Consider the following 15441-nt stretch of genomic DNA (forward strand, 5'->3'; position numbering starts at 1 on the left):
TTGTCTCAATCAATGTCCATCCATTGTCTTCCCGTCCCTTACATCCCCTATCAGTATCTTCAATTACAACGGATCGACCTGGCTAACGGCATCGGTGGTATATCCGGTGTGTTATATAACAGCTACTCTATATAATACACCTTCAAGATAACACTCTAGAGCTCTCGCGATCGGGAGATGAAACGGGGCTTTTCGGTTGCCTCCTATAGAATCTACTAAGAAACACCATATTTGGGTTATGCCTCCTAGACCTCCACACTTCTGCAAATAGTGAGTGACACATGGCGGCACCATTTATGATGGCACAGCCAACTGCGTTTAAGCTAAATTGATTACCCATTGCCGCTTCCGAAGCACATGTTCCCAATCCCAGAGAATACCGCCATTTAACCTCTCTCGCCAGACCTCTTCTAGCACCTTTTCAGCCGACAGAATGTTCATAACCTTGACTCTCTTACGTATTCTGAGTAACCTCGTGGCGCACTGGAAAATATCAGCCTCGGAGCTCAGTTGGGTCCCGGCAAGGAACAGTGGACATGTCAGTCCAACTTCAACAAGGCTTCCAGAAGGTATCTGGTCAGCGAGGTCGAGAAGGCGCCGAGCGAGTACCGGTAAATGATGGACATGTGCTGCTGAGCGTCGATAAAGAATCATGAGGGCCACGAGACGGATAGTTTCAGCGAGGATAAGAAGGTCGGGGTGATTGCTTGTGTCAATAAAGGAGCCTTCCTCGACAGCTGTGTTTGGGCAGAATTGCATCGAGGATAATTTATGTTCGAGGTCCAGAAATAACAGATCAGGTTCAGCTGTTAGATCCATGTGTGGGACGTGCCTGATTTTCTGAAAGACGAGAAACAAATTCGTGGATACGCCGAGCAGTGGATGGACCGAATCAAAGACGTCGTGGGCAATGGGAAATTCTGTCTCGGGATACGACGGCTGAGCATCATCCCCGGAAATAAACTTGTCCCAGGGCATTTTCGTCTCTACAGGGAGACTTGGTGAAGGAGAAATGACAGCCTCCTCGAAACCGTCATCGTACTCTGTCTCTTTTCCCGAAACTCCTGCCATTACGAGACTCATCACGTCATGGTAGAGAAAATGCTGGTAGAGACAGTCTGCTTCCCAGGAACTGCGGCAGAATGCAGCCCTCCCGCCGCGCTGTCGAACAATGTTGCGAACACAGTTCAGTTGGTCAATCCAGGTCGATGTTCGGGCACCGTTTTGCACCTCGAGTCCCACCAGCATCATGATGATGGCTATGGATTCGAGTATATCTTGTTGTAGGTGCCCCGACGGTGAGAGCCTTTCCTGGAGGAACTTGTGGCACTTCATCTGGTATTTTGAAGAGAGCTCCAGGAGGCGGGTTTGGCGGGTTTGGTCAGAAGCAGCCTGGGATAGGTGGGCGGAAGCGCAGGCCAGAAGACCATCCCTCACAGCTTCGCAGTGGAAGGCCATGGGGACGTAGACAGAGGTGAGGAAGTTGGACGGGATGCTGGCGACTGAGATATTGGGGACAAATGCATGGATGTAATAGGACATGAGGATGCGCTGGTCTTCGTTGTTAAACTCGAGATGGCCTAATGCTGTTGGTGATGGAACTGGTGACATTTGTATGTCATTCCCTGCAGCTGTCGTTGGCCGAGCCCTTGACCTCGTCCTCCTCGGAGCTTGCAAGGCTGATAAAGGCGGTGTTACAGATCTCGCGGAATCTGTATCCGACAGTCGCTTTCGCGCATCCCAAACACACTCGAGGTTGAGTCGTTGACAGGCATCGCACTCCCCCTGTCCCACGGCTCCGACGCAGCGCTTCCTCCGATGGCGACAGGTAACGCAGCCTACCCTGGACCTTGGAGCAAAGCGCCTTTTCCGAGGCACTCCGGAGCCCAGGTGACCCAGGTCTTCGGGCATAACGGGCGAGTGGTTGAGATGCGCGTTGGGGCTTGAGGGGAAAGATAAGGTGGATAACTTGGTTCCGGCCTGTGCTCCGCGATGGCGGATGACGGAAGATGGAGAAGTGACAGGGGTTTTCAAGCTAGAATGACATGGGTTAAGAGACAGTGTGTTTATTGGTCTCGCACGAATCTACGCACCGTCTTCTATCTCACATCTACGGAGAGTGTGATTGAAGCTGTCAACTATGAACCGGCTTCCACTTGCAAGGGTTGCCGGGAATAGCAAATGGGAAATGATCCGACATCGGGTGTGGTCCAGTTTAGACGAAGGTATTAGTCTGCCGTATTAGAAATGAGCTGTTCCGCTCCCATACAATGATGATCCCTCGTTTGCCTCATTTGCCTCGGTTCAACAGCGGCTCCCATTTCCATATAGACCTGGATTGGCGGTAAGAGATGCCATTTACAGCTCAAAACTTCCCCATACAAGCACAACCCGCCAGCATCATGCAGGACGCACGTGTTGCAAAGAGGATACATGATCATGCTCCTCCTCGCGCGGGGAAGAACGGACCCCCCCCGTTCCCACTAGGCCTAGTCTCCGAGGGTAAATGGAATAAATGGATCCATGCCACGGGAAATGGCCCTGATTCTGTAAAAACCGGGACGCGGGGACGGTTTTCCCATTAGAGACGTCAAATAGGCCCGATGATATGGGGTGAGCGGGGGCGGAGGTTACATTGCCGGCGGAGAATATGGGGAAGCACTCGGGATTGAAGAGCATCCGACACCGTTTTTTCTCCAGCCACGAGGCCCCCCGAAGCCGACGGCAAATGGTGACGGTGGATTGATTGAGTCCTGTGCCATCCAATAGCCCCGAGAATGCGACCGAGAAGCCGTCGATTATGGCGAAGAGTTGAGTCGTTGACAAGTATATATGATGTCTTGGTGTACGAAGAAGCGTTGCAACTCGGACAATAGGATCTAGCAGCAACTCCTGTGGATAGCTACAGCTATGGCGTCAGTCTCCAAGTTTGTCCTGTTCGGCCTGGGCCTCATCGGCTCAGTGGCGGCATCTCGCCACTCAGCCCCAAAGGTGTCGGTCAAGAATGGCACGTACTCTGGTATCTACAGTGCCGAGTATGACCAGGAATTTTTCCTTGGCATGCCCTATGCCCAGGTAGGATACATCAAAACATTTAAAGAATATTCAGACTAACTCTCACAGAAACCTGACCGATTTTCTCTGGCAAAGGGTCTAAACTCCAAGTGGAAGGGCGTTCACCAAGCCACCGAATACCCGCCGCATTGTTACGGTTATGGCTCGGACCAGATCGGATACGAACAGTCAGAGGACTGCCTCTATCTGAATGTTGTCCGTCCAGCTGGCATCAAGGACACAACAGGTCTTCCTGTTGCTGTCTGGATCCACGGAGGTGGCCTATTCATGGGCGGTTCCGGTGACCACAGGTACAACCTTTCGTTCATCGTCGACCGCAGCGTGGAGATGGGCACGCCGATGATCGGTGTGAGCATCAACTACCGGCTGTCTGCACTGGGATTCCTATGCGGTGAGGAAGCCCTGGACGCGGGTATCACCAACAATGGATTCCGCGACCAGCGACTTGCTCTTCGCTGGGTCAACGAAAACATTCGCAGCTTCGGCGGCTCCCCCAAGAAGGTGACGATCTTTGGTGAAAGCTCTGGTGCTGAGAGTGTATCGGCCCAGGTGTTTGCATACAATGGTTAGAAGCTTGCATCTATCTTCGTGGTCTGTGCTAACCAGTTCAGGACGTGACGATGGTCTCTTCCGCGGTGCCATGGCCGAGTCTGGTTTCGGCGGCGCCATTGGGAGGTTCCCCGGAGGATTCAACGCCACAGATTATCAAGAGGCCACATACAACGCCTTGGTAGGCAATGTGACATCCTGCGCTTCCTTGGTAGGCTCTGGCGAGGCCCTGGCATGTCTCCGTACTGCCCCCTTTGAAGAGATCAACTACGCCTTGAATGTCAGCGGTGTCTCCCCGTGGCCTCCTGTTTTGGACAAGGACTTTATTGCAGACTATCCTACCAACCAGCTCGCCAAAGGACGCTTTCCCAAGATCCCCCTACTTGTCGGCGCCAATTCCGATGAAGGCACTGCATTTGGCACTGGCAAGGGACCCAATGGAGGCGGTGTCAACACCGACGACGAAATGAGAGATGCGATTGCCGCAGGCCTTCCTAAAGATGTCAAGACGCATACTGGAAAGTCAATGGACGAGCTCGTCGATGAGTTGATGGAGCTGTATCCCAATGACCAGACCGTGGGCATCCCGTCACTGAAGACTTGGCCATACACCATCGAGGCAAACGACTCGTATGCCCAGTCTTTAGGCTTCCAGTACCGACGCACCGGTGCTCTGTTCGGTGACTTTTCTATGCAATACCAGAGACGTCGGTCCAACATTGCGTGGGCGAAACACGGAGTCCCGAGCTACGTGTATCGCTTCGATGTGACGGTCAATGGCGTTCCCGACTTCATTGGCGCAACACATTTCCAGGAGGTATGGATATTACTTGGACCTTGATACGACTCATGCTAACTATAGCTGTCAGGTTGCTTTTGTCTTCCGCAACATCAACGGAGACGGATATGCCACCAACCCATTCGGCGGCACCGAACCATACCCTGCAAAGGCCAAGGCCCTCTCCAAGGTCATATCCACTGCATGGATCAACTTTGTGACTGGTCTGGATCCCAACGGCAAGGGCGGACATCGCTTCTCGAAAAAGGCACAGTGGCCGGTTTATGAAGTGTCGTCGGGCTCAGGAAAGGGCGTCGTCTTTGACCTCGACGGCAGCACGGTTGAGACGGACGATTGGCGCGCTGGCGGCATGGCTTGGTTCGCCGAGCACTCGTTGGATGTGTATGGAAACTGAGCTGTGAAGTACATTGTATATATACTAGGAGAGATCCTCTAGCTTGACACCAACACACGATTTATGTTTAAAAGGATGCGTTTGGCAATATAATCATTGAGAGCGGGTATCTTTATTAGAATCACCTAGGATCCTTTGACTAGTCTGGAGAATGTTCTTTCCTCCTCTTGTAATATCAGTCTGTACTGCTTCCAACTCGAATTGAGCAGTATCAGAATCCGGCCGGATAATTGTAGGCCGAGTTCTTCATGGCTTCGTTATGGCATCTAAAGATAATTTAAACAATTATACATGCGCCTCCTCTCTAACAGGTGCCCTCGCGTTGATGTTGACCAGCTCAACGTCACTTCTGTTGCTCTTTTTATCGAAGGTCCACGTGCTATGCGCTATAATATCGGGCGAATTCGAGTCTCGACGTCTGAACGGTCCACTTGTAATGTCGTCGGTACTCCTGGGATATGACGTCTCGTCAATCTCTTCAAATCCGTTCTGGCCAGCTCGGCGGGCTGGTGTCGATCGACTGGGATGTGGGGACTTGTCATCTTCGTCGTATGACCCGGCGGGGTCTTTGCGAAGATACGGTCGCAGAGAGGGAAGGCAGGCGATTATTAGGCCACCGTATGCATCTAGAGCACTCCAAAGTTCTACAAGGTTTGTGTTAGATGCATCAAAAGCGTATTTAGTCGGCGATGTGACATGGACTTGCCGATGAGAGTAATGGCTCGAAAGTCGCCCTCGTTGCCCAACTGGATTGTTAGGAATCGTGTCAACGAGAAGGATATGTCGACCAAGCCAAGAAGAAAGACACTGTATAGGGCAATCTTCATTGGCCGGGCCATTTTCAGCTTATAGACGATCATCCAAGGTAGGGCAAAGACTACGACGAGTGTTAGCTCGGCTCGAGAAAGAGTGTATGATGCCCTCTCCCACACAGTCGCATGGGAAGCAAAGTGCAGCAAGGTGCAACACTTACGGAGGAGACTGCCGAAGAAGTTCAATGACCAGGAGATTTGGAATATGGTAGCTGGCACAGTTGTAGGACACAAACGCTCGGGCTTGGTTACGGTCCTTGGTTCAAGAGTTAGAGCTCAACCCAAACTCACGCGGAGGGACCTCGACTGACCAGTTCCTATCAATAGGATAGCAGAGGAATAACACCAACGATATAGACACCACGTACGCTATCGCGCAGTATACAATTGTTGCCCAGAGTGCAATCCTTCGTTTGACCATGAATACGGGGAACAGCTGCAGGTAGACGGCGAGCAACGACGCTTTGCAGAGGTAAAACGTGCTGAAGAAGGGTATCACGCCTCCCCACATGACCTAAGACGAGACACGGTTAGTCCATTGCGTAGAGGGATGGCATTGAGATGCACAGTGGGCGATTGACTGATCGGAGGCAATAACTTACCCTTAAAATGTATTCAAAGGTCTGAGCATCAGCGTCGTAGTTCACGAGCGTGTAGTTAAGATCGGCCCTTAGGATCCCATTGACGAAGAAGAAGACGTCAAAGGACGCAGTCGACACAGCGGCACACCATGCCGCTATCATAAACAAATCGCTCGCTTGGAGTCTCCTCCTTTGGATCTTCAGCCGCAGATATATCCGGGCTGCAATGAGGAACGCTGCGATGCCGATGAGGGTGAAGCTGACGGCCTGTATGGCGATCAGCCTTGCGCTAGAGACGCTGTCGATCCTCGGGCCTACGGCATCTAGCGCAGGGGCCGAGAATCAATGAAGCACTCACCAGAACGGTCGGGCCAGACGGAGCTAATGCCATGACGATGAAGGGAACGGCGGTTGGAATTCAACCAGAGTTCGAAAGAGCGGCCATGCAGCTGAAGAAGGGGGGGTCTGAATTCGAGATCCACGGCCTGTTTAACTGGCTTTGGGAAGATGCTGAACACAAAGGAGAAGGGCTGAAGGAAGTCACACGAGTGTGTGTGGGTCGCATTCCTCGCTGCATCATCCGCCCTGAGCGCAGCCCGTGCGGTGAGACAATATTCCAGGATGCATTCCCCGAGGCGTGCGGGAAGGGCCCAGATCTCCCAGAGGCCCGGGACGGAGCCAGGATATAAGAGTGTGTTGGTTGTCCTCTCGGATGGATCCGGTGGCTGTCAGCTGGTTGCAGGACTGTACGAACTCTGTGAATTCCCACGGAGTTTGCGAGGCTGGACAAAGGCAAATCATGGACAGACTCGGTCATACTCGGTCGTGTGGAGATGAACGCCTCTATGCGGAGCTGGCTCAGAGTGGTAAGGAGTGGCGAGGAGTGGCGTGGACTATTCATGTTCCAGCCCTGAACGTGATGGTCCTAATGTCACTCTGACATCCTACGCCCGCAGAAACTAATTAGCGGGCAGATTCCCTTCTACGCGTATGGAGTAAGAGATGCCAGGATGTTGGCTTGGTAAAGTCTATTGTTTGGGCTAACCACGCCACGCCGTTTGATCCCTGCAGACTGATTCCGCGATCCAAGCAAGCGTACGATGGAAGTCACACAAGTCGCACAACAAGGGGCTGTAAAAATCAACGGAAAAGTGTCCCGCGGTCTTCCCGAACCCGAGAACAGCTGAGAGGGGAATAGTGTCACTCGCACCCCATTCGGTAACATCCGTAAAGGACCTAAGGATCGTTCATGTGGGGAGAAGGAAGCGTAGAGTTTACATGGATCAAGTGGCGATGTAATGCCCGGAGTTATTCCATTGGAGATTTATCCAAATGTCAACAGACTGCTTGGAGACTTGACTTCTGGAGGATGGGCTGTCTAATGTCTAAGTACTCCGTACCACAGGGTCTATCAATGCTTATGCACACAGGTTCCACGCTTCCTCAGCTTGGCAGCGTTGAACTTGGCCTCCTCAGAGAGCGACTTGCCGGCGAACCCGCCAATGGTCCGGCGGGCGAGCCTCTTGCTGGCAGCATCGTCATTGGGAAACTTGGGCGTGACGCCGAAATCATGTCCGTCGGCGACGTAGACAACCTCGCCACCGACCATGGTGAGCAGAACGGTCTGGCGGGCGAGCTCTTCCTTGGGGACCTTGAAGAAGTTCTTGTCCAGAATAATGACGTCGGCGAGCTTTCCGACCTCGAGAGAGCCGATCTGCTTGTCGGCGCGGAGGAAGCGAGCGCCGTTGATGGTTATAGACTTGAGAGCCGACTTGCGAGAGATGCCGCTGCCCGTAGGGAAGACGGCGTCGAAGGGAGGGCCCTGAGACGCCGGAGAGTTGGGGTTTGTCGGGTCTCCGGAGCGAGTGACGGCGACCTTGAGGGCAAGGAACTCGTCGAGAGGGTCAATCTAGACATGACAACATTAGAACGAACATTGGCACGGGACTATAACATTGGGAACTCACCGGCCAATCGCTGCCATAGACAAGAGGGCGGCCAGCCTTCTCAAACTGCGCCCAGGATTGGAGGTTGTCGAGACGGTAGTCGGCAAGAGACTTGAAGGTGCTGGGGATGTAGAAGGAGCTGAGCTGCGACCACTGGTAGCTGACGATGGGGTCGACTTCCAGCTTGGCGAAGCGTCCCCAGTCACTCTCGGCCGTGAGCTCGTCGTGCGCAAGACCGAGCTTGAACTTGTGCTTGGGGTGCTTCTTGCGGAACGACGCGGCCGCATCGAGCGCGACGCGGACTGCGAGATCGCCGTCGACGTGCAGCTGCGCATCGACGCCGGCGAGGAACAGGAGCTCCAGCGTCTTGGTCAGGACCGCGGGCTTCCAGTACGGGTCGTTCAGGGAGTCGGGATCGGGCGCCCAGAGGCCGTCGGGGTCCGAGGCGTTGACGGGCTCCCAGTACGGGTCGATGAGCGCCGCCGTGTTGGAGGGATACGTGATGACGCCGTCGATGAAGGCCTTGACGGCCTGCCACTTCAGCGTTGGCTTGGGCGAGGGCTTCTTCGTGTCATGCATCGTGGCGAGCAAGGCGACGACTTCGGTGACGAGGGCCTGGACGCCAGCAACGGAGCTGGGAGCCTCAATGCGGTAATCGAAGTAGGCGCGCGAGCTCAGTCCGTCCTCCTTCTTGATGGCGCTGAAGACGGTGTGGTGGACATCCCCTGCGGCCGCCTCCTGGAACGTGGTGATGCCAGCTTCGCGCAGGAGCTTGAGCGCAGCGCGGCCGGCCTCCAAGTTCTCCTCGTCAGAGGGACTGGGAGGACCGGAAAGCAGGTTGAAGCCGCCGTCCTGCAGAACGCCAGAGGGCTCCTGGCTGCCGGGCAGGCGCACGATCTTGCCGTCGGCCGGGTCGGGGGTCGCGGCGGTGATGTCGGACAGCTCCAGGGCGCGCGAGTTGGCGATGACGGTATGGTAGTCGCTGGAGCGGATGATGATGGGGCGCTTGGTGTTGAGCGTGTCGAGCTGCAGCTTGCCGACGGAACCGCTTCGCTCGACGAGGCCGGGATAGTCCATGTTGACAACCTCGACCCAGTCGGCGTCGGTCTTGCCAGTCTCGCCCTCGATGCAGCCGGTAATGTGCGCCAGGACGTCGGCGATGGGCAGCGACTGGTAGTTGAGATCGCACTTGAGGAGGAACAGGCCGCCAGACATGACGTGCATGTGCGAATCCACCAACCCAGGCATCACCATGCGGCCGTGGAGGTTGATGACCTTGGTCTTCTTGCCAATGTACGCCTTGGCGCGCTTCGACGATCCGGTATAGGCAATGACGCCGTCCTTGATCGCCATGCCAGCGACCTTGGAGTCGTCGCAGTCCATGGTGTAGATGCTGCCATTGTGGAACACCACGTCGGCGGGCTTGACGGCGGCGACGACGGGGAACAGGGCGGCCGTGAGGGCACCGACGCCGAGGAGGAAAGATGCGTAGACCATGGTGAACGAGCGTACCGGGTTCACGAGATGTGAACTCGAGAGGATTGGCTTGTCGCTTGGAAGGGGAGAGAGCGAGTCAACCACACTGAGAAGAGCTGTTGGTCAAGTATTAATATTGCATGAGAGCGGCCAGGGCCATCTCCACTGGGGTGTTGGGCCGGCGCGGCCGGAGCAGGAAGAGCTCCCCGTAGTCCAGGAGCCCGGTCGAGTGCCTGTCAAGTGCCTGTTTAGGTAGGTCGACGACATGTTGCCTGACTTTGTAAGTATCTGGTCTAGTCTGCGGCTATTGGTATAAGCACGTTGGCGAGAATGTTAATTCCGCGTGTAACTGATAGTCGAGCGGGAGTTATAGTTGCGGGACGTTTGCCTTATTGAGAGCATGCTGTCGACTACGCTCCGGGAGGGGCGGCCCGGATATCTGAAGATGGGTCCCCTGCAGTAGTATAATAAATGGACCGTTGATCAGGGTGCTGTGAAGTGGGCTATGTAGGCCGCCATCGATAGACGATAGCTTGCATCTTGTTCTTCGGGACGAACCATCGAGAACTTGAGATCGGGAGACGCATTGAAGCTGTGCGAGGGTGTCTACGGTGACTGGATGGATCAACCAGACAGGATCAATATCACAAAGAGGCTGCATGCAGGACGCCCGGTTACGAAGCGGGGAGATCACTCCAGACTCTCAGTAAGCATGGAATTAACCTACGATACAGGGTTAAGCAGGCGATACCCCGGATGAGCCGATACGGTTATGCTCCATTCAACTCGGCTGGCGGCATCCGCGGCCTCTCTGGTGGTAGCGCAGGTGGAGATAGCGTCGCTTCCATCATCCGAATGAGGCTACTAATGCCGCCGTATGCGCCGCTACTGCAATGCTAGCGGATACTGAGAGCTTGGCGTGAAATTGCAGCTGCTGGTAGTCGAATCGACAGACTCGTCGCCGTGCCACTGTCGATTTGGTGGCCAGTTTCAATAGCACGCGTGGGCGTTCCACGAATCGATGGGTTCAGTACTTCACCTGGCTATCCGGCTGCTGCCATTTGATTGTGATGAGAGGGATCAAGTCGCGTCGCGCTTTGTCTGAGGACTAGAGGGTAGCTCAGCGTGTACGGAGAGCCTACTTGTTCATCTAAACATATGTCGAAACCATGTAGAAGGCTTGCAGAACCCGAGAGTGAGACTACATTAGCGTATCACTGCATCTTGCATTCCATCTTCTACACTAAAGACGCCTCTCTGCTAAGTCGCGATGCTGCGTTGTAGGGTGAGTCTATTAAAGCGACACATAAAAGCACTGGCACCCGCCCACTACCCATGCAAGATTCTAGAAACCATCATGAGCTTACTTGTGAATGACGGTAAATTCTAACACGATAAAGGCGATATAACCCAGCAGCATTACGCCACCGACGTACCGAGTGAATCTGGCACCAACCCACACCGTCAACGTAAAACAGAGCGTCGACGCCCACAGAACACCAAGCTCATAAATATTAACACCCTCGCTGTTGAACTCGCCCGATGTATCAACCATGATTACCCCCAGGCACAGCGACAAAAGAAAGATGTTGCTTCCGACAGTATTGGCCACCATGATGCCCGAATGCCCGCGGTGGCTGCTAATGACGGCGACGAACTTTTCAGGCAGCGTGGTGGCGATGGCCAGGAAGATGATGCCAAAGACAACGTCTGAGGCACCGATGGCGTCGATTATGTTTGTCGCGGCATGGGACAATACGTAACCGGCGATGCAGATTGCCAGGAAGCCGAGAGTGAGTTGGAAGACGTGGTAGGTCAACGATGTCCGGTTCCTTTGGGAAGGCATCGAATCGTACCGCAAGCCTCCATTCTGACGCCGCTCCTCTAGGAGAGGTTCGTCACTCAGGGATGACCTTGCAGATTCCCCGTCACTTCTCTCATCATCGCCGCTATCCGAGTCGGAGTCTTCGGGGGCGGTGAGATTGCCCTTGCTGATAGCCCAGCCAATCGAAACCAGGTAAATGGCAAAGACGACAATCAACACGGCCCCAAAGATTGTCCACAAACCTTTACCTTTCAAGTACGCCAGGGGCGTGACACACGTGGTCAGGAGCAGCAGAATTATCGAGTATACCCGCGAGCTGTTGTCGAACTGGACTGCTTCTCCCCTGTGGAATACGAGGCCGAGTGAGAAGGCTCCCAGGAGGTTGGAGATGGCAGATCCGACGATGTTTCCCATTGCCAAGGATGAGCGGCCCTGGATAAGAGATGCGACGACCACGACAAGCTGTGGAAAATACCAGTCATCAGCTGAATATGAAGAGGGATCACTCGCATCGTTTCACTCACCTCTTCCCACTCCGCACCAGCCGTCAGAAGCGCAATTACAGTAGCGGGAATTCCTGTCCGCTTTGCGACAATGGCCGTATGATCAACGAACTTGTCAGCCCCGAATTCTAGAAGAAACAGGGTGCTGACGAAAGCAGCAACATTGTACGCAATGACGTCAACGTTGCCCATGATGAAGCAGGCGTGTAGCTGTGACGGCTCGATTGGGTTGCATGAACTGGCTGCGAAGTTATGTGGCCCAAATGTCCGCCAAGGAGTGGGAATTGTAGGGTGTGATTGGCCCAGGACTAAAAACTGCAATTCACCGCCTTCTGTTTTGGGTCAAACTCTTGTACTCTGGCTCGTTGGCTGTCCGGCTCCCTAGTGATTGCTTCACGCCCTTGTGCTTCTCGTGGTCTGGTACAGATATTACGATCTGCTTTTGATCCGCATTATGAGTTGTAAAGAATGACGCTCAAATCATGTTTTACTGTGAGATGCTGATTGACTTCAATTGCAATGGTTTCATCCTGGGCCTGAGGAAGTAGACTCGTATTTCCGATACCTGATAATGGTGTGGTATAACTTCATTTGGTATATCGATCGACGATTTCTTGAGTAGCAGCTATTGCTCACAATTCTTCAACATTTAGGGTATTGACTCAATGCTCGAGGCCGCAAGAGTAACCTGTCCAATACCTGCACGCTGCAATCTGAGTATTTCCACCATCTGATCAATAAGGTTACCTCATCGTAAAGCCCTGGTACAGGTCACACCATAGATCTGTGGCGTTAATAACCTCGAACGCCTCAAACACAGTGTCGTCCACCCCGGTCCTGGCACCACCACCAGAAATCGCTAGCTGCGGAACGAGGTTCCATCCCGACCCTGAGTGTGGTGTGGTTCTTTTGCAAATCCCACCCAAGCTTTCTGCATCGTCTTACTCACTTCAATCTGCAGGTCCGTGATCCCTCCCTTCGGTAACGTGCCGAAAATAGGAGCAATCTCCGTCGCGTGGCCAGCCCTGTCACATTTCTGAATTGGGAAAGCTCCCATTGACGTAGCATCGCCAGGTGTTGATGCCCACTGCGCACTCTCTTGGTGGATGATTTGGGCTGGGTAATGGAAGAAAATTCACTGGCGATGAGCCTGTAATCGTCTGAGAGACATGGGCGCTGAGATGGTATCTATTAAGTAGATTGCTTCAATGTCACGTTTATGTATTCTTCACCGTTTTGTAGTTCCTCCCTTCGCCGGCATTACTGTCTATTAATAAGGGCCCTCGTGCAACAAGCGAATATTCCTCAGTCCATACCAAACAGTCTATTCGTGGTGATTGTGTCCTGATTGGATTGTATGATGGCAGGATAGAAGAGTATGTCCCACTGTCACGGTCTGCAGGTCCTACTCTTGAGCCTCAATGAACCCGAGTTTGGTAGACGATACTGACTGAAGATGGTATAAGCAGATCTCTTGGCTCAAATTGACTATTCATCAAGGGTAGAAAGCTATAAATACGGGTATAGGTATGATATCGCGCTTATGACTCTGCGTCTTTTGATTGCCCACGCGCCCATTTGACCTGCTTGGGGATAAAAGTCCGCAGCAAATGAAGGTCCGCAGCATAGTTTGCAGGTATCAAGGAAACATACATATGAGATCGGCAGCTTTGCGATCTCCTTTTCGAAGCAACCGTAACATAGGTACCGCTCGGCAGGCGTGAAATAGCTCTGTCGCCCTCCTCTTCCTCGGGCCCCAATTTCCACACTTCCTCTGCTACTGTTTCAAGCGGTACATCGGGTTCAAATTTGCGGATCTTGCAAGCCCAATGACCATGGAACATATTGAGTGCTGCAACAAATCGATGGGTTGCTGAGTTTTGTTCCACGCCGAATACCATGATGAATAACTCGGGGCAAGCAACTAGGTTAAGTTGCATACCATATGAGCCGTCCTCTCGATGGTCCAAGTGGCACTCGGGATAGATGTCGATGATGGACAGCTTCTCATCTGCCGTTGACTTCATCCAAAGCTTGAAATCCAGCGTTTGCATTGGGATCTTCGGGAGAGAAAGTTCCGTAAAGATGGCCATACACATGTATTCGGTTTGGAAGCTCTCCAAGTCTCCCTTGCCGACTATCTCAACACAGCCCACCCTGACTCTGTGGTATTTATAGTCGCTTTGCTGTAGGCTTAAAATTATGCAAACAAGGCCGTCGTTGTGCGTTAGGTAAATCCAAGCCAGCTGGGAACCACCCGCAGACGCCTTGGTGGGAAGGGTCATTTGAAGACCGCGTGGGGTAACCTCAGGTGGCTTGGTATGTTCAGGCCCGTTTTGAATGGGAATCTTGGATGCCACGATACCGGAATATTTGCAGAAACCCCCGGATCTTATGGGTACTCCGTCTGTTGGAAAGTAGTGAGGGGAATCGCAAAGAAGTCCTGTGGTATCATGAAACGCGTTTGATCGCCAAAGGAAGATGCTGTAATCCACTCCTCGCCTCATGATTTCTTCCTGGAGTCGAATGAATGCCCTCCGACCTTCTCCATAGAGAAGAGGCATGTGGATATCGAAGATGCCCAGCAGACAATACGCCATGTCTTCCTCCCTCGTCGTGTTCCGCTTCGATGCCCATGACATGCGTTGGGCGATGGGAAAATCCGCAGGTCGCTTGTCTTGAAGAAGAATAGCGACCGGGATGGAAGTTGTTTCGGATATGGCCTGCCATAAACTCCACTTTGTTCCCAACTCCGTCCAGTTTTCCGCGTAGAATTCTACCTCTCGTGGAGCAATGAGCTCCTGCAGACACCACCCTCTGGTAAACCACCGAGCGTTCTGGAAGAGGTGCTTGTCCAAGAACGGGTCTGGTGGAGGGACATCATATAGATAAACATAGCAGACCTCGGCGTTTTGATACCACCGATACATGGAATTGATAGCCTCGGACAGCTCCGCGCTTGATAGTCTGTCGATGCAACACGTGTCGATCCACACCCACTGCAAGTCATCTTGTGCCGCTTGCTCGCAACAGCCCTTGATTTTGGCAAATCCTTTTAGGTGATCGAAGTCTCGCCGCCTCATATCGCCGAGGGTAACTTCTTCAATGTCCCAAGTGTGCGAGAGGATGGCGTACGTTGGGATGTCATCGCCCACGAACTCAGCGAGCTCGAAACTTGTCGAGTTTAGGAGCCGCATCTTGATCAAAGAGGAAAGGGTAATTGAGACGTGCTATATTGCGATAGTACAGGGGTAGCAAAGACATAATTAGAGGAGGTTGAGGTTGAACCTCCAAGTTTTGACCCCGCAATCTGCCCTTCTGAGATAGTGACGCTAAGGTCACGGTCACGTTATTTCTAAACGCCACTTCGGATCTCCTCAGACCACGGGTAGAAGGTGCATTTGGCTTCCTCAGGATTGCCTCCATTGACCGAGTCTTCATGATGGCCCGTGCCGACTGCGCCCGTGATTGCTGCCTAATC

The 15441-nt window shown here is 53.2% G+C and overlaps 6 protein-coding genes across 6 annotated transcripts; 1 reads left to right on the forward strand and 5 right to left on the reverse strand.

The window, feature by feature from the left end:
• Positions 1 to 78: 78 nt before the first annotated feature.
• On the reverse strand, positions 79 to 2327 carry BGZ61DRAFT_508966 (fungal-specific transcription factor domain-containing protein; the record flags this gene model as incomplete). The annotated part of the gene is made up of 2 exons (XM_046251984.1): positions 79 to 1877; positions 2270 to 2327. 2 exons carry the CDS (start codon positions 2325 to 2327, stop codon positions 319 to 321), a joined length of 1617 nt encoding a protein of 538 aa, XP_046099421.1. The 3' UTR covers positions 79 to 318.
• Positions 2328 to 2876: 549 nt separating this feature from the next.
• On the forward strand, positions 2877 to 4886 carry BGZ61DRAFT_428330 (Alpha/Beta hydrolase protein). The gene is made up of 4 exons (XM_046243745.1): positions 2877 to 3075; positions 3124 to 3640; positions 3687 to 4441; positions 4494 to 4886. Exons 1-4 carry the CDS (start codon positions 2911 to 2913, stop codon positions 4815 to 4817), a joined length of 1761 nt encoding a protein of 586 aa, XP_046099422.1. The 5' UTR covers positions 2877 to 2910; the 3' UTR covers positions 4818 to 4886.
• An 11-nt stretch (positions 4887 to 4897) lies between these two features.
• Positions 4898 to 6788, reverse strand: BGZ61DRAFT_428333 (uncharacterized protein). The gene is made up of 6 exons (XM_046243746.1): positions 6569 to 6788; positions 6232 to 6477; positions 5941 to 6143; positions 5791 to 5885; positions 5524 to 5694; positions 4898 to 5461 (listed from the first exon to the last, which is right to left on the reverse strand). The coding sequence occupies exons 1-6, from the start codon at positions 6599 to 6601 to the stop codon at positions 5103 to 5105; spliced, it is 1107 nt and encodes a 368-aa protein (XP_046099423.1). The 5' UTR covers positions 6602 to 6788; the 3' UTR covers positions 4898 to 5102.
• An 833-nt stretch (positions 6789 to 7621) lies between these two features.
• On the reverse strand, positions 7622 to 9653 carry BGZ61DRAFT_497582 (amidohydrolase family-domain-containing protein; the record flags this gene model as incomplete). Its single annotated transcript, XM_046251179.1, has 2 exons — positions 7622 to 8119; positions 8178 to 9653. The coding sequence occupies 2 exons, from the start codon at positions 9651 to 9653 to the stop codon at positions 7622 to 7624; spliced, it is 1974 nt and encodes a 657-aa protein (XP_046099424.1).
• Positions 9654 to 10905: 1252 nt separating this feature from the next.
• Positions 10906 to 12328, reverse strand: BGZ61DRAFT_459322 (uncharacterized protein). Its single transcript, XM_046246888.1, has 2 exons — positions 11982 to 12328; positions 10906 to 11919 (listed from the first exon to the last, which is right to left on the reverse strand). The coding sequence occupies exons 1-2, from the start codon at positions 12150 to 12152 to the stop codon at positions 10996 to 10998; spliced, it is 1095 nt and encodes a 364-aa protein (XP_046099425.1). The 5' UTR covers positions 12153 to 12328; the 3' UTR covers positions 10906 to 10995.
• Positions 12329 to 13191: 863 nt separating this feature from the next.
• BGZ61DRAFT_459323 (heterokaryon incompatibility protein-domain-containing protein) lies at positions 13192 to 15352 on the reverse strand. Its single transcript, XM_046246889.1, has one exon. The coding sequence runs from the start codon at positions 15155 to 15157 to the stop codon at positions 13502 to 13504; it is 1656 nt and encodes a 551-aa protein (XP_046099426.1). The 5' UTR covers positions 15158 to 15352; the 3' UTR covers positions 13192 to 13501.
• Between the last annotated feature and the right edge of the window lie 89 nt (positions 15353 to 15441).

Source organism: Ilyonectria robusta (genome assembly GCF_021365365.1).
Source record: "Ilyonectria robusta strain PMI_751 chromosome Unknown BGZ61scaffold_22, whole genome shotgun sequence".
NCBI lineage: Eukaryota > Fungi > Ascomycota > Sordariomycetes > Hypocreales > Nectriaceae > Ilyonectria > Ilyonectria robusta.

Excerpts from the sequence above, each read along its gene's own strand:
- BGZ61DRAFT_428333 (XM_046243746.1), bottom strand. The coding sequence starts at position 6,601 with ATGGCATTAGCTCCGTCTGGCCCGACCGTTCTG. Across the intron at positions 6,478-6,568 it reads CGTCTGGCCCGACCGTTCTG|GCCGTCAGCTTCACCCTCAT; the intron begins GTGAGTGCTTCA and ends ATCGCCATACAG. Across the intron at positions 5,462-5,523 it reads TCGAGCCATTACTCTCATCG|AACTTTGGAGTGCTCTAGAT; the intron begins GCAAGTCCATGT and ends CAAACCTTGTAG.
- BGZ61DRAFT_459323 (XM_046246889.1), bottom strand. The coding sequence starts at position 15,157 with ATGCGGCTCCTAAACTCGACAAGTTTCGAGCTCGCTGAGTTCGTGGGC.
- BGZ61DRAFT_428330 (XM_046243745.1), top strand. The coding sequence starts at position 2,911 with ATGGCGTCAGTCTCCAAGTTTGTCCTGTTCGGCCTGGGCCTCATCGGC. Across the intron at positions 3,076-3,123 it reads TTGGCATGCCCTATGCCCAG|AAACCTGACCGATTTTCTCT; the intron begins GTAGGATACATC and ends TAACTCTCACAG. Across the intron at positions 3,641-3,686 it reads CCAGGTGTTTGCATACAATG|GACGTGACGATGGTCTCTTC; the intron begins GTTAGAAGCTTG and ends TAACCAGTTCAG.
- BGZ61DRAFT_459322 (XM_046246888.1), bottom strand. The coding sequence starts at position 12,152 with ATGGGCAACGTTGACGTCATTGCGTACAATGTTGCTGCTTTCGTCAGC. Across the intron at positions 11,920-11,981 it reads CTGGTGCGGAGTGGGAAGAG|CTTGTCGTGGTCGTCGCATC; the intron begins GTGAGTGAAACG and ends TATTTTCCACAG.